At 44.9% G+C, this 26,297-nt stretch overlaps 1 protein-coding gene across 1 annotated transcript in view; it reads left to right on the top strand.

The window, feature by feature from the left end:
- Positions 1–228: 228 nt before the first annotated feature.
- Positions 229–26,297, top strand: part of LOC132591045 (kinesin-1 heavy chain) — a 44,125-nt gene continuing 18,056 nt past the window's right edge. Inside the window, exons 1-10 of the mRNA XM_060263924.1 lie at positions 229–730; positions 8,780–8,867; positions 10,518–10,591; positions 11,261–11,365; positions 14,788–14,836; positions 17,068–17,123; positions 17,199–17,286; positions 18,279–18,403; positions 19,134–19,238; positions 25,962–26,107. Of these exons, the coding sequence (XP_060119907.1) occupies positions 605–730; positions 8,780–8,867; positions 10,518–10,591; positions 11,261–11,365; positions 14,788–14,836; positions 17,068–17,123; positions 17,199–17,286; positions 18,279–18,403; positions 19,134–19,238; positions 25,962–26,107 (962 nt within the window). The 5' untranslated portion in view covers positions 229–604. The remainder of the gene's footprint in view (positions 731–8,779; positions 8,868–10,517; positions 10,592–11,260; positions 11,366–14,787; positions 14,837–17,067; positions 17,124–17,198; positions 17,287–18,278; positions 18,404–19,133; positions 19,239–25,961; positions 26,108–26,297) is intronic.

Here is a 26,297-nt window from a genome sequence, read left to right as displayed (position 1 = left end):
AGCAGTACCATTATCTCTAAAACGTCCCCGCTCCCTCGCCCTCCACCTTCGGCGCCTTCTCTCCTAGAGTTCCCTCCGTTTCCTTACGCCTGCGCAGTATAACACACCGTCTTCCCTCCCCCTACATCCCGTACGTGCGCCTGCGCACTACGCCGGCCCCTTCGGATCGCAGCCGTCTGGGAGCTCAGTTCGATTGCCTCGCTTCCCAGGGGGAGGAGAGAGGGGCTTTTTTTCAAGTTGACACTAGGAGGGGACTCGGGTTCGATTCTGCGCCTGCGTAGTGAAACCCCGGGCGCGCCGGCGGCATTCTCTGCAGAGGGTGACGTCATCCCCTCCCTGCCGCCCGCTCCGCCTGGTGAAGGGGAGGGGCCGCGTTCGCCGGTTGCAGGCGCCGCCATGGCTGCCATATTGGAGAGGAAGTGAGTGCAGGAGGCGGCGAGGGTGGCCTGGGCGGAGCAGCGCCGGTCCTTCTCCCCGGGTCTCCTCAGAGCTGCGGGTCTCTCGACGGTGGTGGCTGGCCGGTCCCTCGAGGCGGGCGAAAGCAATCCCGAGGCAGGAGGGGCCGCTGTGAGCACCCGGGAGGCGTTTTCGGCCTTGGCCTAAAATGGCGGACCCGGCAGAGTGCAATATCAAAGTGATGTGTCGCTTCAGGCCCCTCAACGACTCCGAGGTGACGCGGGGCGACAAGTACATCGCCAAGTTCCAGGGCGAGGATACCGTCGTTATCGCGGTGAGTGGGAGGGAGGGGGCGAGAAGGGGAGACCCCCACTGGCGAGTGGGTGGGTGGGTGGGGGAAGGGGGACGGCGCCAGGGTGGGGAGGCTGCGAGGGGCGGGGCCGGGGGGCGATGGGTAAAGGGCAGGCCTTGGATTCAGCAGGAGCTCGCAGGAGTGCAGCTCCTGAACCTTTCTGAGGGTTCCTCCTCACCTACCTACCTTGTCCGTGGAATAGTAGGTGCAGCTGCATAGCAATCCCTGGATGAGCTGCACCACCTATTTTTCTACAAAGCGACCCCTAGTAAAGGGTGAGGGGAAGTGGGCGGCACGCAGGAGAACTGTTGCTTTGAGTGCCCGGGGGGGGGGTGGCCATGGGAGTTGACGATGGGAATAGCCGGATGGGGTTGAGGGAAGGGGCTTGGGAAAGGAGCAGGGAGGGGATCAGTGAATGGCCAGGGAGAGTTTAAGGGGTTGGGCGCTGGCTGGCTCGGTGGTGTCAGCAGCAGCTGAGGAAACTGTTGTTGCCTCTGACCTCCGTGTCTGCGTCTCTCTCGCCTATATACGGAATAGACCTAGAGACCGCGTCGTATTGAAGAATAATTAGTCTTCTCAGTGTTATAACCTTAGCTGGGGCAGTCTGGAGGATTCATAATTTGCCGCTCAGCCTCTCATCTGAATTGCTGGCTTTATGTGAAGTGGGGGAGAGGGGGAAATAGAACTGTTCTGTCAATGCATTTTTATAGCAGGCAATTCATGTCACAGTTTTCCACTCCACCCTCCCATCCTTTATGGTGGTTTATATCTCTTCGGCTTGCTAATTGTAAAGTGTTGACTCGGGAGAAGCTTGCAAGCATGGGAGTGACGAATATAAAAGAGTAATCCAAAAAGATGGGCATGGAAATACGTTAATAGGCCTTAAGCTTTCTTTTGGTAGCTGTTTAAACTGCACTGACTGACGGTGGTGTAGTTGTATATTTTAATGAAAGCCTTCAAAAAGCCATTGCGATTGGATGGATGTCGGAGAGATTGGTCAAAAGCCAAGTCACTTAAAGCTCGCATGTTTGGACTCCAAATGCTAATGCAATCTGTACATTGGAGCATGTCAATAATCATTGGGTTGGATCCTGGTCGCTGTTCTGCTTGTTCTTGTCTGATGCTGTTTAAGTACATCTGTTGTGTCTATACAGAAGATAAGTTTTTGTAGTGAGTACCTGAACCTATGCTTAGTATTTAAACATTTTAGATACAGCATCACTTTTGCAGGAAGTCTGTTCTGCATAGAGAACTGTGAGGGATTTCATGGGAGAAGTGACATAGGTAAATATCTCTATTATTAGTTTGCTCACAGCAAATACTACTAGATTAGTGTACACAGGTTGCATTCTCAGTCTTTTCCTGACAGTAAACTCAAATGAATAAATGACTTCTACGTATGTAATGTGCTCCTGTAATGTGCGAGGGTTTTACAATACAGCATTTCTTTTTTTCCCCCTTGGAAGTCTTGAAATGTGTAGTACTAATTTCAGTGCCATGTCACACTAAGTCTAAAATCTTTATTTTAAAACAGGCTTTGATTAGAAACAAAGCCACCTCAAATCAAATTTTGGAAAAGAACAATTTTTGGCTAGCACCTGGATAAACTAACTCTGTGCATTACATTTACAATTTTAAGCTTATACAGGATATTGGACATTAATGTTTGGCTGATTTTAACTTTCACTGAGAACAGGATCATTTTTTACAGCCATATAAATGAAGGCCAGTATGTTAGTAACAGGGTCACTATTTTATTCACTGTGGAACAATCACTATTGGTCTTATTTTGTCTCCCCTGTTGCTCACATATGTATTTGTTTAGTTGCCTGGAGTTCTTGGCTATGCATTTAATTCCTTTTCTATTAGATTTCTCTTGTAAAAAGAGATCAGACACATGATGGTTTCTTTAAACTCTTCTATCCTGCCTTATCTCGTTAGACTCCAGGCAGCAAAGGATGGGTAGCTTAAAGCTCTGGGGTTTTTTTTTGTCTAGTGATCTCAGTGAAAGAATATAGGAAAAATCTGTTGCCAGTTGTAATAAAATGCCTAAAGTACTGTAAATATGGGAGGAAGGGACTTAATGGTGGTGAGCTTGAGTCAAATCCCAGTTTAAGTTGTGGGCTCAGTGATGTGACCAAAGGGTGACCAGCATTTGTCCCAATTTGTAAAATATGAATTATACTAACCTTTTCTGCAGTTGTTGTGAAGATGGAACACTAGGCTATAAAGAAGGTGTTGTGTGGCCAGCAGTACATTGTGTTCAAGAAAGGGTGAACCACACTTTAGGATGGGATCCATGATCCAGATTAAGATGATGAAAGTTGGGCAGGAGTTGAAAAAGCTCCTAGGCATCAGTAAGTGATAGGGCAGGGGTGTCAAACTCTTATGAACATATGAAGCTGCCTTATACTGAATCAGACCCTCGGTCCATCAAAGTCAGTATTGTCTACTCAGACTGGCAGCGGCTCTCCAGGGTCTCAAGCTAAGGTTTTTCACACCTATTTGCTTGGACCTTTTTAGTTGGAGATGCCGGGGATTGAACCTGGGACCTTCTGCTTACCAAGCAGATTCTCTACCACTGAGCCACCGTTCCTCCCCATTTGTTATGAGGCCTGGATCTGACATAAATGAGACCTTGTTGGGCCAGGCCATGTGTGTACCTATTTATGATTAGGTAGCAGAGATATAAATTTTATAAAGAACATAGACAAACACAAATATATATTTTTTACAAATTAAAACATGCTTAAAACATTAGCACTTATTGGTCAAAGATGCTTTCTTTGTATTTCTCCCATGGGATCCAGGGAACTGGGCAAAGGAAGCTCTGGCTCTTTTCTTCCTTCCCCAGGGGACTGGGGGGGGGGAGCCTCAGCCAATAGAAGGAAGAGAGGTTTGGCTCAGTAGCTCAGAACCTTTTTGGTCATATATAGTATCAGCCAGTACATATGTAAAGAGATGGACACCCCCCCTCAAAAAAAAAAACAACAACAGCAACAACAGTGGCCCTCTATGAGTTACACTAGCGACTCAACTTGGCACTAGTATGGTAGCATGGAGTGAGCACAAACTGCTTCTAGGCAAAATAGCACCTCTTTGTACCCCTTTTTTCTTTCTTGCTGAATACTTGGAGATCCACAGAAAGCGTTCTACTAGTCAAGTCCCTGTTTACCTTTGTAGCTTTTGGAGTTGACTTTGCACCTTCCTGCTTCGCCTCCCTCCCACAGTGGTCTGTAATAGCAGCCAAGTACTGTCTGACAATCTGCAGGTTGAATTGGGAAAGAGGAAGAATGAGTAGTCTGGACTGGAGAATGTGAACAAGCTCAATATTGGCCTTACCATTTAGAAAGAGAACAGGCAATTACCTAGGGCAGCACAATTCAAGGAGTCATAGAATTCTGGAAGAAATTTGTGGGTCCTGAAAGTAACACGAGTCCCAGCTCTTATACCAGGGGTGGCCAAACTTGCTTAATGGAAGAGCCATATAGAATAAATGTCAGATGTTTGAGAGCCGCAAGACACGAAGGAAGGAAATAGATGGGGGATGGAGAGGTGGAAAGAAAGCAACTTTAAATGCATTCTCCGAGTTGGCTGACCCTGGTGAGGGCTTCAAGAGCAGACACCCATGCCTAGTAACTACATAAAGTCCTGATTGGTTTAGAGCAGGGCGTTTTTTGTAGCAGGAACTCCTTTACATATTAGGCTACACACCCCTGATGTAGCCAGTCCTTCAAAAGCTTACAGGGCCTGCAGTAAGCTCTTGGAGGATTGGCAACATCAGTGTTGTGTTGCCTAATATGCAAAGGAATTCATGCTACAAAAAAAAGCCCTGGTTTAGAGACATTTCTCTCCCCCCCCCCCCCCCCCACAACCCAGTGGTAGACTAACACACTTGATGAGCTGGAAGATGTTTGTAGTTACCTGTAAAGACCCTTTCACATTTGCAATTCACCCATTCTTAGTAGAACCCTGTTGTTTTAAGGGTTTAAAGTACCTGCCTTTCTTACAGTAGTGTTTTCATCCAGAACAGACAATAGAAGAGAAAATAGGTTTGATGTGGCTCAGTAGAAGAGTCTCTGCTTTGTATGCAGAAATTCCCTGATTTGATCCCTGGCATTTCCGGTTAAAAAGGACCAGACAGTAGGTGATGTGAAAGATCTCATCCTGAGACCCTGGAGAGCTGCTGCCAGTCTGAGTACACAGTACTGACCTGGATGGACCAATGGTCTGATTCAGTATAAGGCAGTTTAATGTGTATTCATGTGTAATACTACTCAAGGAAAAATATGCCTCGTACCCATTCACCAGCACAATGCCAAGATTTTCTAAGAATATTTGAATCAGAAAATTTTCCAATTAAAGAACATAAGAGAAGCCATGTTGGATCAGGCCAGTGGCCCATCCAGTCCACCACTCTGTTACACAGTGACCAAAAAAACCAAGTGCCAAACCTCATAGTTCAGCCTACCACTGATACAAACCCAACTGTCTATTGGCTATCCAGAAACCCATGCAGTTTATGTTGCATTGTGCCACTGAGAACAGCTAAGACAGGGATAGCAAAATACTTGGAACGTATGCTGCCTGCCATAGGTAAACAACTTAGTAGGTATTTGCATGTCTGTGTTTGCTAAGCATGTGTTAGCATTATTTATTTATTTTTTATTTTGGTAAATTTATATTCTGCCCTTTCCCAAATGGGCTCAGGGCAGAGCGCTGATAGTACTATGTTGTACTATCAAAACATACTTGGAATCAAGCTTTGGCTTTATGGTATGGCTTGAATTCCGAGAGTTCAGGTTTACTGAAGCCCAGAAAGAATTGCTTCCTGTTCTTTTGTACTTTTCTTTCTTCAGATGGTACTGCTCATCAAGAAATATTCTTCTGGCAGTTTGAAAAATGTAGGATACATTTTCATTTTTAATTTGTTTTGGTAAAACCAAACACTTGATGTTTCAAAAGAAGCAGTGCTGTGCAGTACTATCAATTCATTTTTTTTTGCTTACATTGTTCTGTAAAATGGCAGGTACACTGATGGCACTGTATAAACAATAAATATTTATAAAGCACCTATATTATAACGAGATTAAGATTTCAGGAGCATTTGCAGCACAGTGATGTGTTAGAAGTTCCCACTGGGATGATAAGGTTTTATTTCAAGCCAATCTGTTTGAAATGTTACATCTAAATGCTTAGATGTGTTTCCTTCCAAAGTGAATTAGCTTATAATAGTATTGATTGCAGTGGGGGAAGTTTAGATATTTCTCCATTTAATCATAATCTATTTTGGATCATAATTTTAATTCTTTGCTGTACTTATAAAGTTATAAAGTAATCTTAAAAAGAGTCCCTGCTTCATCAGACAATATATCTTTAGCTTAATCTTGAGCAGTACATACTTCTAGATGGCATATTCTGGCCATTATAGTCAACAAGCAAGGGCCTGCAAGAGTTGCAGGGGGAATCCCGTCTTACTCCCACTTTTTCACTGAGAGACTCACTGAGATCACCTCCAGCTCTCTGCAGTTTGCTGGAGGGGGAGCCTGTGCTGGCTTCCTTCAGACTCTTACCTCCCCAGCTGCTGCTCTTTGTGGCTCACCTGGAGCAGTTCCAGGCGAGCAGGCAGAGACCCCCCCCCTCTATGTGGGCCTATAATGAGGAGGGAGGAGATGTGTGTGAGAGAAAAGGGAATGTGTTTATGTGTAGGTACAGACAAAAGCCAATCTGCAATAGACAAGAGTTAGGCTACAATGCCATTCTAAGTACAGGGGGAGGGACGGTGGCTCAGTGGTAGAGCATCTGCTTGGGAAGCAGAAGGTCCCAGGTTCAATCCATGGCATCTCCAAAAAAGGGTCCAGGCAAATAGGTGTGAAAAACCTCAGTTTAAGATCCTGGAGAGCCGCTGCCAGTCTGAGAAGACAATACTGACTTTGATTGACCAAAGGTCTGATTCAGTATAAGGCAGCTTCATATATTCATATATGTTCATATGTACAGTTACACCCTTCTATATCCATTGAAACCAGTAGGCTTAAAAGGGTTAAGAATCTTCTTAAGATGGCACCATTACTTTCTGGCACAGAAGATAAAATATAGGAAATACTGAAACTATGATTATTAACCTATCAACTACCTGTCTGAATCCAGTAAGACAGCTCTTCTGTCTTGTACTTGATATACCTCCTAGGGTGCTACAATAAGGAGCTGAATATTATTGTATTCTTGGTAAAACTAGGGAAAAGACTACTAGAAATCACCCTAGCCTCAAAGCCTATGCAACTGTTAATTAACAAGATATTTGGGTGGGTGGGTGTGAAAATTAGAAGAACATGGGTTTTACTCAAATGAATTCTTTTTTGCATACTAGCATTTCTTACTCTGTGTTTCAGCTGACGCTTAAATTAGGGACTTCAGATGTTACATACAGGCTGCCTTCAAGAAGGCATGATGGTTTTGTGCAGAGGTCATTAGGTGGAAGCAGCCCTGTGGCGCAGAGTGGTAAAGCTGCAGTACTGCAGTCCTAAGCTCTGCTCATGACCTGAGTTCGATCCCTGCAGAAGCTGGGTTCAGGTAGCTGGCTGAAGGTTGACTCAGCCTTCCATCCTTCCGAGGTTGGTAAAATGAGTACCCAGCTTGCTGGGAGGAAAGCGTAGATGACAGGAAGGCAAACCACCCTGTAAAAAAGTCTGCCGTGAAAACGTCATGATGCAACGTCACTCCAGAGTGGGAAACGACTGGTGGTTGCATAGGGGATTACCTTTACCTTTTACACTTGGTGGAAGAAGAAGAAGACTGCAGATTTATACCCTGCCCTTCTCTCTGAATCAGAGACTAAGAGCGGTTTACAATCTCCTATATCTTCTCCCCCCACAACAGACACCCTGTGAGGTGGGTGGGGCTGAGAGAGCTCTCCCAAGGACATCTCCTGAGATAGCTATGGCCAACCCAAGGCCATTCCAGCAGGTGCAAGTGGAGGAGTGGGGAATCAAACCCAGTTCTCCCAGATAAGAGTCCACACACTTAACCACTACACCAAACTGGCAGACTTGGCTTGACTGTTTCTCATTATGCATTATTGTCTTATTGGTGGATAGTTGATTTTTGTGCCCTTGCAGCTTTTGCCGCTTTGTTAATTGCCTTGAATTTGAACAGCCAGTGTGGGTTATAAATATTTTAAACAAAATTACATATTACATATCTTTGCCAGTCATGCATTGAGCAAGGTAACAACTTGGAGAATGCTCCCCCCACATTACTTAAGTGATTTGTTAGTCTTGAAATGAAGTTTTTAACATCAAATCTATAAGTAGAATATAAATTAGCTTTAATTTTTAGTGTTCAGGATATCAGTATGTAAGAGTGTATCTTTAATTTGGCTGTTATGCTCAAGCCTATAATGAAGAAGAAATTGGATTTGTACCCCACCCTTCACTACCCAAAGGAAGAAGACGACGACCACAGATTTATACCCCACCCTTCTCTCTGAATCAGAGACTCAGAGCGGCTTACAATCTCCTATATCTTCTCCCCCCACAACAGACACCCTGTGAAGTGGGTGGGGCTGAGAGGGCTCTCACAGCAGCTGCCCTTTCAAGGACAAATCCTACGAGAGCTATGACTTACCCAAGGCCATTCCAACAGCTTCAAGTGGAGGAGTGGGGAATCAAACCCGGTTCTCCCAGATAAGAGTCCGCACACTTAACCACTATACCAAACTGGCTCTCAGAATGGCTTACAATCTCCTTTCCATTCCCCTCCCCACAACAGATACCCTAGGAGTTAGGTGGGTCTGAGAGCTCTCCAGTGCTTTTGAGCAGAATAGCTCTGAGAGACCTTGTGACTGACCAAAGGCCACATCAGCAGGTGCATGTGGAGGAGTGGGAATCAAATCTTGTTCTCCCAAAAGAGACACTGTGCACTTACACTAAACTGGCTCTCTCTAATAAAATAATTGGGATACTATAAAGGTTGATACAACTAATTTATAATTCTGTTTCTATACTTAAATATCCTTTTGTATCTTTTCAGTCCAAGCCGTATGTATTTGATCATGTATTCCAGTCTCACACGTCACAGGAACAAGTATATAATGATTGTGCAAAAAAGATTGTCAAAGGTAAGAGAAGACTTTGGAACATGTAGTAGTAAAAAGGCATGAGTCACAAATGGAGTTTTGTGGTATGATATTATGTGTGTCTTGTATTTGACCTAATGGCATATTATAATTGTACTAATTGTAGAAAGGGTTGGAAGTAACTGGTCTAGATTGGGGTGAATGATTTTGATCCTAAAGCCTTAAGGCATTTTTTTCAGATTGAGTGCTTTTAGTCTCACTTTCAATTTTGAATACATCAGAGATAATCTTATATTGCGCGATTGTTGTTTCTTCATTACATTAATGGAATATATATGACCATAAGGTTAATGGATTACAAAAAAATCTAAAACAATGATAACAGAGGGATCAATGAATCTTATTTGTTAGCCCCTCGGGAGAATAAAACTGTCACAATGTTGGTGTGGTAGAAATGTCTCTGGGAGGAGGTGTTCTATAAATAGAGTACCATCTCAAAAGGCTCTGTCCTTGGCTGTCACCCACCCTCTTCAAGGGCAACCCAGCTGCTGTTTGAGGGACATCCTTTTGGGTTTTGGTGGTTTGTTGTAAAATGATTGACAAGTGAGGTTAATTTGAGTATAACGGTCAGGTATCTGAGAGAGAATAAACTGAAGTTAAATCCAGGTAAGAGTAACGGGATGTTGGCCAGAAGGGTCATCTTAAGGGCTTGGGAGTCTTGCTGGATCCTGGTCTTTTGTTGGAGAAATAGGTGTCTGTACAGTCAAATCTTTTTCCACCTACAGTTAATTAGGAATCTACTGCCCTCTTTGTAGATGCTGGATCTTGTCATGCTTATCCATATTTCGGTACCCTTGAGGCTGAATTACATTAACATCTGTGTGGGGTTGTTCTTGAAGAAAATCCTAAAATTGGAGCTAGTGCAAAACACAGCTGTTTATTATAGGAGGCTAGCTGCTAGACCCATATTAGTTCAATTTTGTGGGGTCTTTGCTGCTGATTAGCGTCTGGATCTGTTGGATGGGCGCTCACATTTAAAGCCCTTCATGACTTAAGGCCCACATGCTTGAAGCACTGCCTCCCCTTTAATGTTTTCTTATAGCAGCTTCCTGTCAAGGTCTGTTGTCATCATTCCCTTTGTCTAAGGCATATTCTTTGACACTTCTTGCTTGTGGAGCAGCCTCCCAGAAGAGGTTAGGGGGATGTTTACTCGTCTGACTTTGTGGCAAGGCTACAAAACCGAGGTACTCTGGAGAGCATTGGAGGCATCCTGAGCCTGGTCAAAGAGGAAACATCCTGGGAGATAAGATGTCTTTAGAGTGGTTTTGATGTATTTTATATATTTGTTTTAGTGTTTTTATATCATTTTTATCTACCTTTAAGTCCAGAAATGATCAGGAGACAGGCTGTTAAATAAATATTTTAAATAATAATAAGACTACAGTTGCTTGGAGTTGTCCTGTGCAGTACAAAAATAAGTGCTAACCTTTTCCCATTCAGTTGATGGTGAATAGCCCAAGACTACTTGTTTTGTCCCCCTCCCATGCTAGATAAGATGTTTATTGCATACTATACAGTAAGGTCTTAATATTTGCTGAAATCTTTATGAAAAATAGCCCTGCATGTGGTGCTCATCTTGAAATAGGTGCTGTCACAGAATATCTTCTTAGTGTGTATCCTCTTTTATCCTAGATGTACTTGAAGGATATAACGGTACAATATTTGCTTACGGACAGACATCATCTGGGAAGACACATACTATGGAGGTAATGTGTCTGGAAATGAAACTTTAATGAAAATTTTTGGTAGGAGCATTAATTCATTCTAATCCTTTCTTTCATTGTAAGCTGTGCAAGACAACTTACTATGTACTCTTAAACAGAGTAGTTAAATTATAAAGGATAGAGTTACCACAGCCTTTTCTGTTCTTGGGAGGACAGCTCCCCTTTGTGTTTAAAGCTCCCCCCCCTTTAACCCTTTCCAAATAAGATCTCTATTCTTATTAACCATGTTAAAAAAATCTTACTTTGCTTCTTTAAATGTAATTGTTCTAGTAAAACTGTACTAGTGTAACTGTTGCTCTGGATTTCTTTGTTTTTAAATGGTTGTCTTAATGTTTCAATCAGGTACACTTCTATTACATTTGCAGTTGTCCAGGTAGTGTTGGTCCAAGGTGTGCTCAGCTCTAACATTGATCCTTTAACAGTGTTGCATGAGACAAGAACAGGGATCCAAAGAGCTCTATACAGCGGGGGAAACAGCGTTGTTCTTGCTGTAGTAGTTTGCATCAGACTTCATTTCCGAGGGTACCCTAATCTTCAGGAGCAGCTTTTGTTGGGGCATGAGCATCACAGAAAAGTACTGTGTGGTCATTCATGGAATGTTCTTAATGGTATACTGCATTTAAATTTGTATTCTTTCCTTTTCATCTCAAGGGGAAACTACATGATCCAGATGGAATGGGGATTATTCCAAGGATAGTGCAAGATATATTTAATTATATTTATTCCATGGATGAAAATTTGGAATTTCACATTAAGGTAATCTTTGTTTTCTTTAAATATTGTGGGTCAAAAGTGTCTCAAAACAAGCTTGTTAAGATGTCTGCAGGTATTTTTAGAGAAGAGTTTTTAAAACACTTTTAAAAACAACTGGTATATGTACGTGTTTCTTACATCAAACAGCTTGATACCAGAGTCCAATGCTCCAATGCTGTTTATTTTCTCAGTTCTGTTTCCTAACTTTGAAACAGAGCTAGCAAAGTCAGTTTAAACCAGAGGTGTTAAACTCATTTGTTACGAGGGCCAGATCTGACATAAATGTCACTTTGTCAGGCCAGACCATGTTGTACAAGATACTGGAGATATAAACTTTATAAAGATTATTTCAGATAATGAATGGCAGTAGCAGGCTTGACTGGAATTGGTGTCATATGCAGAGGGGCAGTAGGCATGGTGATATCACCATTGGTAATGTGATAGGTCTCAGTTTGGTACAGGAGGATGCAAAGAATAAATGGAAATAAGTCTAAAGGAATGAGCAGTGACTCATGAAAGCTCATACCCTACCGCAAATTTTGTTAGTATTTAAGATGCTACTGGATTCTTACTCTTTTTTACTGCTGTTAGAAACCAAAACATTTAAAAACCAGCGGGGAAACGTTTTAACCTTCCTGGACATTCAGTTGCTGACCTAAGAGTAGCAGTTCTCTTATAAAGGAATTTCAAATGGAGAATAGAAAGAAAAACTGCTGAATTGCAACTGATAATGATAAAGTCAAGTCAACACATCCTCCTGGACTGAACTGAGACCTAGGTTTCTTCTCTAGTTACCAGTGCCTGGTATTGTCATTTGGCATCTGAAATCAGTTCACTCTCCAAGGAAAGATGGACTCACATTCTGGCTGTATTTGAAGAAGTGAGCAGTGAAAGATCATGCCCTGCCATAAATTTTGTTAGTTTTTAAGGCACTACTGGACTCCTGTTCTCTTCCACTAATAAAGATTGCAAGCTGTGCTGTTAGGATACTTTCCCCCCTCATCTGTTAGAACTGGAAATTAGGATCGGTTTCCCCCTCCCTTGCGGTCTTCCACTAATAAAATAGTGCAGGATATGCTGCTAGGTGTCTGTCTGTTAGAACTGGAAAAGGGGATCTTTCTCTCAGACATTTTCACTCTCCCTCCATCTCTCTCTCTCTCTCTCTCTGAAGTGTGCATGCACATGAAAGCTTATACATGGAATAAAACTTTGTTATTCTTAAAGGTTCTACGGTACTCCATCCCTCCCTTTTCCTCTTCCTTCTTCCCCAAAGGAGGGGGGGAAGCCTTCAGGCAATTGAGAGAAGGGAGTCTTGGCTTTCTTTCTCTCCAGGAGAGGGGAGAGCTGGGTAAAAGCGAGCTACGATGCAAGAAACAAATGAGAGCCAGTTGCTCACAGGCTGTATAGAAGCCCAGGCCTGTTCCAGCCCATGGGCTGTATGTTTGACACCCCTGGTTTTAACTGAGAGCTTGATGTTTCTGTTTGGTTTGACATGTCTGTAGTGCCTAGCAATACAGATGTGCCTGAAAATGCTTTGATTTAATACTAGTTTTGACTGGTAGATTATTTTGTTCATCTCAGTAAATTATCTTGTTCATCTCAGTCACTACTCTAGAAAGAGTGCTTGTTCTGTTGAGGTTTAATTGTATACCAACTTCTCTTTCATAGGCAGACTTACTAATGCCTTTATGCTATCCAATTTTGCCTTTGTGAAATTTTATTGGTTACTCATTTAAATGACTGCTTCATATGTCAGTTGCAAATACATTTTGCCCCCAGATGTTATTGTACAATGAAAACTGTTCTTCAAAACTTTGAGATTTTAATGTGTTAAGCTTTACTGGAGCATAACAATTGAGTCAGCATCTTCTGCTCTGGTATTTCCAAGATCCCATGCTGCTCTCATCAAACCTAATCATTAATGGTTTTTATGATTATGTTGAAAGCTAGTCTGTTCTCCTTCCGTTTTATGTCTTGACTGTCTTTCCTTGTAGTGAACAGTGACTGATGGAAAAGGAGTATATTTCTGTCAGTAATCTATTAGGTTCAAGAAATTAATTCCATGTTACGAATAATAGAGAAACATAATGAAGATGTATAGGTCTAGTTGGTTTCAGAAGTCTAGTGACTGTGACCTGAGAACATCGCTTCTTAAAATATTTGTTTAATTATTGAAAAAGATCATCCTGACTTATTAGACCCTGCTTGATCTGTGAACATCCGCATTAAAGTGAAACTTGTATGTCTTACTAAGCTCTTTAAGAATATATAGTAAGAATAACTTTATATCCTATACAACATAAAATTTGATCAACTGATAGTTGTGCCATAATTCTCATTCACCTAAAGTGCAATTCTTACAATGTTGCAGTTGTCTAAACAGGCTATTCCAAAGTTTGGAGCAAAATGTTGGTGTTTGTAATCAGGTCCCCAGATGTGTATTTTGGGCTTGAAAAGCATCCCTAGAGAGGGTACTCTTCTATTCTGGGTCTAAAAGCAGTGTGGGGGCTTGGAAATAACACTCAGGATCAGGGAAACTGCTCGAGGTGGGGAATCAAGCCTTCCAGTGCCATGGCCATGTTCTGAAGTGATATACCAATACATAGGAGTATAGAGTGGGAAAGCTGCAGTACTGCAGTCGGAGCTCTGCTCATGATCTAAGTTCGATCCCAGTGGAAGCTGGCTTCAGGTAGCCGGCTCAAGGTTAACTCAGCCTTCCATCCTTCCAAGGTCGGTAAAATGAGTACCCCACTTGTTGGGGGGGGGAAGTGTAGATTACTGGGGAAGGCAGTGGCAAACCACCCTGTAAAAAGTCTGCCGCGAAAACGTGAAAGCAGCATCACCCCAGAGTTGGAAACGAATGGTGCTTGCACAGGGGACTATCTTTACCTTTAAGACATGGGAGGGATGGTGGCTCAGTGGTAGAGCATCTGCTTGGTAAGCAGAAGGTCCCAGGTTCAATCCCTGGCATCGCCAACTAAAAAAGGATCCAGGCAAATAGGCATGAAAAACCTCAGCTTGAGACCCTGGAGAGCTGCTGCCAGTCTGAGTAGACTGTATTGACTTTGATGGACCAAGGATCTGATTCAGTATAATGCAGCTTCATACGTTCATGTTCATATGTACATTAATTTGGAAGATTTGTGCGAATATTGCTGAGAAGAGTCTTGTCTGTTTTACTGCAGACAATGTTTGAAACATTTTGGCTATAATGTACACATTTCGAATATGTCAGCAGCATATGAAACATCTAAAATGACATTAATATAATAAAGTGAAGTTGCTGCATTTGTTATCTTCTTAAGAGCTTTGTCTGACCTGGATCATCTTTGACCTAGTAGAAATGTATAGGTTTACCGGCTATGTTGTGTAGTTAGATAGGGATTACTGTTTTCATTATTTCCAGATATTTCTTATTCTTGCAGGTGTCATATTTTGAAATTTATCTGGATAAAATAAGGGACCTTTTGGATGGTGAGTGCACATTTATTCTTTGGAAATGACAGCTTGAAACAATATGTGCATGCTTATCATTGATCCAATGTTTGTTGAAGAACTAGAGGGACAGTCAAGTTAAGACCATGATCTATGCTGAAACTAGACAGAATAAGGTTAAGTGTGCAAAGACATATCCAAGTGGGCAGCCGTGTTGGTCTGAAAGCAGGAGTCAAGTTGTACCCTTAAGACCAACCAAGTTTTATTCAGACCGTAAGCTTTTGTGTGCTCTCTTAGCACACTTCTTCAGAGCACATGAAAGCTTACGGTCTGAATAAAACTTGGTTGGTCTTAAAGGTGCGACTTGACTCCTGCTTTGTTCAACTGCTTCAGACCAACACGGCTCCCCACCTGGATCTACAAAAGGACATGTATTTCCTTGTTGTTGTCCACCTAATTTATTTCTCAACATCAATCTATACATTATAAACATCATTCTAGTTTGCCATTAGAAAAAAAGAATACATAAAATGAAAATGGGTTAAGTATATGTAATGAGATAAACAGCCAATATCTCTTATTTGTGTATGTGAATATAAAACATTAATCTGATACACTGTTATTAAAGAGAAATACATTGGAATACTGTGGAAGTATTCTGTGATTTAAACCAGGCTGCAGGAGAAGGCAGCCCAGCCACAGGGAGCAGGTTGTTCCATGCTGGCTCAGCTTTGCTCTGGCTTTTCTTGCAGCCTGGTTTAAACCAAGCTGCAGGAGTAGTGAAGCCCATCCCAGGATCAGATTGGCAGTTTTGAAAACTTAAAAAAAATTGGTTCTATGGGGAAAAATTTAAGATTTCTGCAAAATTATGGATCAAAATACCATACCAATATGGGAATCCCAATTTCCCCCCCGGATCCAATAAACCCAAACCAAAAAATACCAGTTAAAAACATTTGCACACTCTTATTTACTTCATCAACAAAACCTGACATTTTGGCCTAGGCACATATGCATGTGGACACTCAGTAGTATTCTAACTTCTCAAAAAAGCCAGTTGGGGTCTAAATTATGCTGTGGCTGTCTTTTAACGATGTTGATGTTTATAGTGGAAAGGAGGGGTGGGGAGAGTTGCACTTTATTTTTCATTTTTGCTGGAAGTGTTTTTAACTATTGCTGTGAGCTGCCTTGAACCACCCGGAAAGATGGATATAGATGCTTTTAATAAATAAAAGCTGATTGAAAAGTTCAGTGTCCTGCAGCAGGAAAGGACTAGTTCGGAGTTCTGAAGCATCAGGAAGCAGATTGAAAAGAGATACTAAACTTTGTAACTCTACAGTAGAAGGCTGTGGTGCAGCCATGCTTTGCAGCATTCCAGTCAGCCCATCTAATATCTTTAGAGTACAGAGAATGGTAACTGAAAACTGTCAAGCAATTGGGAAGCTCTTCCAGCGAGAAAAGACTAAAAAGTTTGAGGTTTAGAAAAATTTAACGTGCTAAGCTCTGTGAAGTGCTGTGATAAGCTCGTAAAAGAGAAATGGAAATAAGCTCGTAAAAAATAAGCTTGTAAAATTATTGATGACAGAAAGTTGACGGATAGGAAAGTTGGCTGGCAAGTAAGTTTATGACTGTCAAAGAAATACAGTGATGGCTACTAGGTTAGTAGTATTTAAACCAGGATTACAGAAATTCATATGGCGTAGATGTATCCACACATTTAAGTAGTGATAGTTAACAAACTTTAGAAGGGTATCTAAAGTGAACTAGCTGTTGAGAAACAGACTTGATGATGATCACCTTCATGTCTTCCTTGTGAGCTTTTCTGTGAGGCATGGATTACTCCTACTAGAAACCGAAAGAGATAGCAAGTGTTTCCAATGGGCAACGGTAATTTTTTTTAAAATGGTATTTTTTGCCATCTTTTCTCTATATGATCTCCAAGGTTTTAGGACCAATAAAAATCCCAATAAATAATTTAATTCAATGATAAGAGCAACGGATCAGTTACCAAAGGCTCAGGAGAATGAAACTGTCTTTGACAGAATTGGTGCAATGTGTTCCATTAATAGGGCATTGGTTTAAAAAAACATGCTGTGTTTGTAGTTGCCTTCCACCCACTCTTTGCAGGAAGGGCACATGGAATAGCGCCTTAAATCAAACCTTAATGCACATGCAGGTTAACTTGGGAAGGTAATCCTTGTGATTTCTTCAGCCAGATAATAGCTGTCCAGCAAGAAGATAACTCTTGACTCTGCCTTTTTCTCTTCCAGTCTCCAAGACCAATCTTTCTGTTCATGAAGACAAAAACAGGGTACCTTATGTGAAGGTAGGTATAAGACTTGAGCCTAGTATCTTGGTTCACCTTGGAGTTCTTGTAACAGCTGCTATATACTTTTTACAGGGCTGCACTGAACGTTTTGTTTGTAGTCCTGATGAAGTTATGGATACTATAGATGAAGGAAAATCTAACAGACATGTAGCAGTCACAAGTAAGTAGTTTATTTGGCAAAAAGGGCTTGGTGTTCTATGCAAATAGTTCTAACATGGTGAGCACATACAAAGTAGATCCAGTATAAATAAAATGCACTAGTATTTCAATTATTGCACTTGTAAACTGCTGCACTAATTGCCAGATCCTTCTGCCTGGTTAATCTGGATTCACTAAAGTTAAATCTCTTAAAATGTTGGGAGTCACTGGCAATAACCCTTACACAACTCAGCCTTCACATCTTGGCTGGGAAGTGTGGAAGTGCCCCTGGACTTGGGGATCCACTGGCTTTTCTACAGTGCAAGGTTGGTGCGTATCTCTTCCATCAGGAAATAGATGACTGCAGTCTCTCATCTCCTGTTGAGGGAGAGGTATCTGTTTGTGAGGAAAGAAATAGGTTGTGGCTCTTATACTCCTTTTGGCTTGTGGCCATCTTCCCAACAGGCAGGCACTCTTTGAAAGGGAAATGAGAACTCGCTTCTCATTTCCCATTCAGGAGAGCGCCTGCAACTTGCAATTCAAATGCTTCATAGGAAACAGGAGGATGTAGGGGCAATAAGATGGTCAGATGCTGGCAGCTGCTTATATACAGTCAGTTTGTAGTCGTCTTGCTGTGAAGTTTCTTCTGCCTGTAATTACATATTTTTATTACTACATCTACATAAACAAGTTCTGATATTCATGATCCCTTAGAGAAAATATTTGTATCAGTTTTGACTAATACCTTGACCCTGGTGTATTTAATCACTCTGTACCTCTTCTCTGCTACCACAAAGAGTTTAATGTGGTTTTAAGGAGAACTATATCAGAATTTGTCAGGACCATGTATCTTCCTGTTAGCCTTTGGTCCCAAGGAACTATGCAATCTGTTGCTGTTGGTTTGTTCATGTAACCTCTTTCACTTTAGTTACTGGACAATGAAACTGACTTAGCCAATGAGATTTGTTGTCAGAATACATGTTTAACAAAGCCTATGAAATGTTTCTGTTCTAGACATGAATGAACACAGTTCTCGAAGTCATAGCATCTTTCTCATTAATGTAAAACAAGAAAATACTCAGACGGAACAGAAATTGAGTGGAAAGCTTTACCTTGTAGACTTGGCAGGTAGTGAAAAGGTAATACACATTTTTGAAATGTTGAATAGAAGATATTTTTGGATTTATATCCCGCCCTCCACTCCGAAGAGTCTCAGAGTGGCTCACAATCTCCTTTACCTTCCTCCCCCACAACAGACACCCTGTGAGGTGGGTGGGGCTGGAGAGGGCTCTCTCAGCAGCTCTCCTTTCAAGGACAACCTCTGCCAGAGCTATGGCTGACCCAGGGCCATGCCAGCAGGTGCAAGTGGAGGAGTGGGGAATCAAACCCGGTTCTCCCAGATAAGAGTCCGCACACTTAACCACTACACCAAACTGGCTCTCTAGAAAGTGAGTCATTATACTAAATTGTCCAGATAGGGGTGTAGGGTGTTGACATTATAGTACTGCAGTGGGTGTGGTGGCCTGTTAATCTGCATTGTGAGCCACAAATATTCAGCCTCCTCACTTTATATGCAGCAGCTTTTTGCAACCACGTGTGCTTAACCAGGAGTATCTGGAAGATACTAACACAGAAGTACATGTGATTGTCTTCTGTGTGTCCTGTATAGTCGAGTCTTAGCCTCCTTGGATTATTCTAGAAGGATCCCTTGGCCCCATGAAACGGCTTCTTGGAGATCGTAGCTGTAGCAGCAAAGCATTGGGTGGGGAAAATTTTATTGTACATGGGGAGTGGGGGAAACATGCATGTTTTTTTTAAATCCAGGTCAGAATTGATGATAAACTTGATTTATGATAGCCTTTATTTTAGGTTAGTAAAACAGGAGCAGAAGGTGCTGTGCTGGATGAAGCTAAGAACATCAACAAGTCTTTGTCGGCTCTTGGCAATGTCATTTCTGCTTTAGCTGAAAACAGTGTAAGTGTATCTCTGCTTTGAATGTGTGTGGTGAAAATCTCTTACGTTTTTTCTATTTGGTGATGTTGAATGTGGTTTAATATGATGAGAATCTACAGCAGGGGAAAAGATTTACAGTTGGATGTCTTTAACTCCCTTAATATGCTGTGCCTTCACGCTTATATAGAATTTTCTGCTTGAAAATGCTATTCTGTAAGTTTATGATCTTCTTCGTGGTCTCTGTGCAGTCCCACACATGGGTCTTGCCGCAGGCAACGGATCCATACCTCGGAGCTCCAATAGCTCGTTTATAACGTCTTTTGGCGCGCTTTCCTCCCGCCCTGGGGAGCAGGCAGCGACTGCGCATGCCTGGAGCGGGGGGAGAGCGCCCATTCCACTCAGTTTCTTCCCTTCCGCCGCCCGGACAACACCTACCTCGTTGCGTTCCTCCTCTGGCTCGCCTCTTGGTATCGTACTATCTCTCTTACTTCTCCTTTTCTATTTTCTTCGTCCCTTTAATATATATTAAAAAAAAAAAAAAAAAGGTAGATCCCGACTTCTGCGCTTTTGCCTTTTTTTTCCCTTTCTACCCCCCCCCCCCAACCCCGTCTCTCCCTTCCCTCCTTCCCCTGTCCGGAACGGATGGAAGGGAAAATCACCTTCAAAAGGTGCAGGCAGTGTGCTGCTAAAATCCCGTCATCCGACGGTCACTCGCTCTGCCTTTTTTGCTTGGGGGAATCCCATAGAACCGATAACTGTCACCACTGCGCTTGCTTCGGTAAGCAGGCGCGTAAGAACAGAGCGGCTCGTCTTCGTAGCTTCCTCATTGAGTCTTCTCTCCGCGGGATGTCTACTTCAGATCCGCCGCCTCCCCCACTTAGAGCGGGAGATTCGGCAGCGTCGGCCCTTCCTACCGCTCCTAGGAAACATAAGTCCGACAAAAAGGCCTCTAAACACTCTGAGGGGCATAAGGCGCCTAAACAAGCCCGTCAGGGCGAATACTCGGCTCCGAAAACCTCCAGTCCGAGCACCTTGGCGCCTAAGAAGCACGACCCGTCAGCTTCTACCTCCGCGCGCCCGAGTACTTCCGCTTTTGCTACGGCTGCGCAATCGGCCTCGGCGGCTGCGCAATCGCAATCAGTTGCTTCGGCGGCACAAGCGGCTTCTGCGCAGTCGACTCCGATTCTACCTATCGAACTTTCGGCTCCTTCTGACGTCATCTCGGAAATGCCTAGTCTCACTCAAACTTCTCTTGAAGTTATCCCGATTGGCTCTAGATCGCCCTCGGTGCATAGCCTTCCTCCCAGCGATATCCTCGACTCCGAGGCTCCACCTCTCAGACCGGAATCCTTCCTCGACATCACTACGCCAGTGCTGAAGGACGTTACAACTCCGGTACTCAAGGATTCCACAACGCCATTGCTTAAGGACAATACTACCCCACTGCTTGTCGAATCTTCTACTCAAGTCTCTTCGCATCGGCTCCGATCTCGATCTCCGCGGCCCCGCTCTCGCTCGCGGTCTCCGCTTCGCCCAAGGTCTCCGCTCCGGGATCCTCCGCTTCGTCCTAGGTCTCCGATCCGAGATCCTCCGCTCCGTCCCAGGTCTCCGATCCGACATCCTCCCAATTCTCCACATCGGGAGGACTACCATGACTTTCGACGCGACCGCTCTCGGTCCCGGTACGGCGACTACTATCGCGACTATCGACAAGACCGCTCTCCATCCCGGTCTCCGTCACCTCGCCTTTACTCACGTTACCATCGGTACCAGAGTTCGCCTTCGCGCCACAGCTACAGGCATCTCTCTGACTTCGATCCGGACTCCTTTCACAGAGATGTCTATATGCCTCGACTCAGGGACTATTATTCTCCCGGACCCCGCGACTACTATCGTGCACGCGATCAGCGATCTCCTTTGCACCGTCACCTGTCTCCGGATCGCTATGGGGATTACCAACATTACTATTCCCCCCGACGGGAGCCTACTCCCCGCACCCGAGATGATGCGGCAGCCCTTCGGAACCGAGACACTTTCGACTCCCAGACTGCACCCGATCCACACGATGTTCTGCAGCCTCCTGTCCGTCCTCGGGACCGAGTTTCTCCTAGAACCGCATCCGCATCGGTTTCTAAACCGCCTGCTTCGCCTCTCAAACGCCCTCGGGACCCTTCACCTGTCGAGCCCAAGTCACCACAGCATCCACTCTCGACTTCTGACAGAGACACTTCTGATCACTCCGACTCCGAGGAGGCCCCAGCCTCCCCCGCATCGGACCAACCTCCTAGGCTCTCACCATCTGACAGTTCCAAGGCCTACCTTAATCTCATAACAACTATGGCTTCCGCACTAAACATTCCTATGTCCTCTGACTCACCCAAGATCTCGGATGTGGTACATGACCTAGTCCGTTCAGACTTCCCTGACAGCTCTTCGCTTCCTATGCTCCCAGTACACTTGGAGGGCCTCCAAGAAGTCTGGGATAAGCCGGCCTCGATCCCTACGCTTTCCCGACGCCTGGATTCCCTTTACAGGGTTCAAGCAGCTGACTGCAAATTCCTCGCCTCCCACCCGGCGCCCAACTCCATCGTTGTTCATTCGGCCACCAAGAACAAACAATCTCGCCACCCTGTTCCTCCTGACCACGAGGGCCGTAAACTGGACACTCTGGCTAAAAAGATCTATAGCTTCTCCTCTACTAATTCCAAGCTGAACAATTACTTGGCCTATTTTGCTGCCTACACCTTCAACCTGGCGAACCAGATCACCCCGCATATCACATCCATGCCTGACTCCTCTCAGAAAGCGGTCTCGGCTCTCGTCTCTGAGCTTTCCCGTGTCTCCAAACAACAGATCAACTCCATTTGCCATGCGGTCTCCTGTTCCTCCCGAGTGTTTGCGACATCTGTAGCCTTACGTCGCCATGCCTGGCTCCGCTCTACCAACCTTCAACCAGATATCAAGCAGCGTATAGAGGACCTTCCTTTCGATGGCCTGGGTCTATTCCATGCGTCCACGGACGAGGTCCTAGCTTCGGTCGATGACGGCCGTAAGAGAGCCAAACGCCTCGGCGTCACACAACCTACCTCCCTGCCCTCTAACAGGCAGAGACCCTGGAAGCCATCCTTTCAGCGTCGTCAACGATCGCCTAAATCTCAGGAGTTCTGGAAAAGGAAACCCCTGCCTAAACAGCCCTTTCATCAGAGGCCACGGACTCAGCCCTCTAAGAAGCAGTCCCAGACAGGCAAACAGTCTCTTTGACTCTCCCAAGGGGCAGACCAGACTATTCCCCTTTTACCCTCGTTGGAGTTCCATCACCACCGACTCTTGGGTCCTTACCATCGTGCGTTTAGGTTACGCAATAGAGTTCGTTTCGCCACCACACCACCACCACTTCATAGCCACCCCTCCATCTGCACTCCTCCAGCAGGAAATCCTGGACTTGCTCCAGAAGAATGCCATAGAACCCGTTCCTCCTCAACACCGAGGGACGGGATTCTACTCAAGATACTTCCTGGTCCCCAAACGGGATGGAGGGAAGCGCCCTATCCTCGATCTTCGGAAGCTGAACAAGTTCATAGAATACAGGAAGTTCAGAATGATCTCCCTACACGGCATCCTGCCTCTTATCCCCAGGGATTCCTGGATGGCTTCCCTAGATCTTCAGGACGCTTACTTCCATGTGACAATTCGACCTCAGCACCGGAAGTACCTGCGATTCGCTGTGGGGAGAGACCACTTCCAGTACGTCTCCCTGCCCTTCGGCCTCTCCACTGCGCCAAGGGTATTCACCAAGTGCATGGCGGTGGTGGCAGCGGCTCTCAGACTTCGAAACATCACAGTTTTCCCGTATATCGACGACTGGCTCCTCATAGCACCAAGCCAGCGTCGGTTGCAGGCCAACATCAGCACAACACTCTCTCTTCTCGATTCCTTAGGGCTTCGGGTGAATGCATCCAAATCCCATCTCGAGCCCACCCAAGACATCAAGTTTATAGGGGCTCTCCTCCGCACTTCTCTCCACCGTGCCTTCCTCCCAGGGGATCGAGCACTTACTATCATCACCTTGGCCAAGTCGATTCAGCATCAGCCTTACCAGTCGGCATTCATCATACAACGCTTGCTGGGCCTCATGGCTGCCACGACTTCCGTCATCCACTTTGCCAAGCTACGGATGCGACAACTACAGCTTTGGTTTGTAAGAGCTTACCATCCTCAGTTGCAACCGCAGAATGTCTTACTTATGGTTCCCCAGAGAGTACTTTCATCCCTAACGTGGTGGACGATACCCAGCAACCTCCTCGCGGGCATGCCATTTTTACCGGCACCCCCAGTGGCTGTTGTGACAACGGACGCCTCAAAGTGGGGATGGGGAGCCCACTTAGAGGACAAAACCGTCAGAGGCCTTTGGACCCCTTCCGAGAGGGCCATGCACATAAACTGCTTAGAACTGATTGCCGTGCACAGGGCCCTCTTATCCTTTCTCCCACTGATCAACGGGAGCCATGTCCAAATTTCAACGGACAACATGGCAACGGTGTACTATATCAACAAGCAGGGAGGAACCAGGTCGCTCCGGCTCTGCCGTATAGCCGTCTCACTCTGGGAATGGTGCCTGGAGCACAGCATTTACCTGACCGCGATTCACCTCCCAGGTGTCGACAATGTTCTGGCCGACTCGCTGAGCAGGTTTCGTCTGGACGACCACGAATGGTCCCTCAATCCGACCTACCTTCGACCCATTTTCAGGTGCTTCGGAACACCCAAGGCGGATTTTTTGCTTCCAAGGACAATGCCAAGTGTCCACGCTACTTTTCCAGGAGGCGGAACGACGCCTTCCTACACAGATGGACAGGTCCTCTCCACTATATCTTCCCACCAACCCCTCTACTAACTCGGGTGTTGATGAAGATAACACGAGACGGCACGGACTGCATCCTGGTAGCCCCCTGGTGGCCACGGCAACCATGGTTCACGAGACTTCTCCAGTTATCTCATCACACTTACCGTCGTCTCCCGTTCGCGATCGACCTCCTCTCCCAAGCCAACGGTCAGATATTGCACCACAACCCTCAGGTTCTGGCCCTTACAGCATGGAGAATTCGACCTCCCACCTCTCCGCAGAGGTAGCCCACGTTATTCTTAATGCCAGGAAGCCCTCCACAAGGCTTTCGTACCGAAGGAAGTGGAAACGCTTCTCCTCGTTCGCGGCTACTAACCATCTACTTCCTGAATCGGTACCTCTCAATATGATCCTGGACTATTTGCTTTCACTGAAGAAATCAGGACTCTGTTACTCATCCCTCAAGGTTCATCTGTCCGCCATCTCCGCGTTCCACAATCCGGTAGACGGCAAGACAGTTTTTTCTCATCCCTTGTCCAAGTCCTTTCTCAAGGGCATGTTGCACCTCAATCCCCCTGTTAAACCTCTTGTTCCAACTTGGAGTTTATCCCTAGTTCTTTCCTCGCTTATGAAGGCACCATTCGAACCCATGGCCACCATAGACCTCAACCTTCTTTCCTGGAAGACAGCGTTGCTTGTTGCCCTCACCTCTGGTAAGCGGGCAAGTGACCTATGCGCTTTCCGCCACGATCCTCCTTACACCATTTTCCACAAGGAAAAGGTTGTCCTGAGACCGGACCCTGCGTTCCTTCCTAAAGTTGTCTCCCAGTTCCACTTGTCGACTGCAACCTCTCTGCCGACCTTTTTTCCCAACCCAACTGACCAGGGACAACGGGCCTTGCATTCTTTGGACGCAAGAAGAGCATTATCCTTCTACCTCCATCGTACACGGCCTTTCCGTAAGGACCCTAATTTATTTGTGGCATACGGAAACCCTTGCAGGGGACACAAGATCTCTACCCAGAGACTTTCAAAATGGGTAGTGAGTGCTATTAGGCTGTGCTACGAACTGGCTAAGCAGCCTCTGCCCGAAGGCCTTAAGGCGCACTCCACTAGAGCGGTCTCGACGTCTTCGGCCTTCTTGCACGGCGTCTCCATGGAGGACATCTGTGCAGCCGCATCCTGGTCCTCTCCCTCCACGTTCGTCTCCCATTACGCGTTGGACGTTCGTGCGAGACGTGACGCCTCCTTCGGACAAGCGGTCCTCAGATCCATCTTTCACTGAAATGGAGGTGAGTGCATCCGCTTATACTCCTATACCACACAGTCTTTGGTATGGGTCAGGTGACTAACTTTTTCTTTTCCAGCACCCTCCTCCAGGACTCTTAGCTGGCTAGTCACCCATGTGTGGGACTGCACAGAGACCACGAAGAAGATAAACAGGTTGCTTACCTGTAACTGATGATCTTCGAGTGGTCATCTGTGCAGTCACACACGCCCACCCAGCCTTCCCCGCTGCTGGCCTCTGGTACTTCTTGCTTTAACCTTTCTAGTCTTGCCAGTGGCGGCTGGAAGAAACTGAGTGGAATGGGCGCTCTCCCCCCGCTCCAGGCATGCGCAGTCGCTGCCTGCTCCCCAGGGCGGGAGGAAAGCGCGCCAAAAGACGTTATAAACGAGCTATTGGAGCTCCGAGGTATGGATCCGTTGCCTGCGGCAAGACCCATGTGTGTGACTGCACAGATGACCACTCGAAGATCATCAGTTACAGGTAAGCAACCTGTTTATCTCAGGATGTAATAATGATGTGCTTTGCATAACTAGAAAAGACAAAGTGTTTATTCAAATGATACTTAGACAAAGTGCTGTAAACTAAACAGACTACCTTTTAATTTTTTTTACAGACATATGTTCCATATCGTGATAGTAAGATGACCAGAATCCTTCAAGATTCACTAGGTGGCAACTGTAGAACAACAATTGTTATTTGTTGCTCTCCATCATCTTACAATGAATCTGAAACAAAATCTACACTGTTGTTTGGTCAGAGGTGAGATTTTAAAATAAGAGTATGTTTATTGAGCACTATCTGGAGAAATTGTGCTGCCTTGGAAACCAATATACTCTAAATATATTGGTAGTCCACCTGATCTGCATTGCTTATCTCAGAGTTTGTCAGTAGTTGACTTCAGCAAATTTGCATTTAAAAGTCAGCATTCTACAAATGGATGGTGACATTG

Source organism: Heteronotia binoei, unplaced genomic scaffold (assembly GCF_032191835.1).
Source record: "Heteronotia binoei isolate CCM8104 ecotype False Entrance Well unplaced genomic scaffold, APGP_CSIRO_Hbin_v1 ptg001370l, whole genome shotgun sequence".
In the NCBI taxonomy this organism is placed as follows: Eukaryota; Metazoa; Chordata; class Lepidosauria; order Squamata; family Gekkonidae; genus Heteronotia; species Heteronotia binoei.
This window is presented reverse-complemented; position numbering and strand designations above follow the sequence as displayed.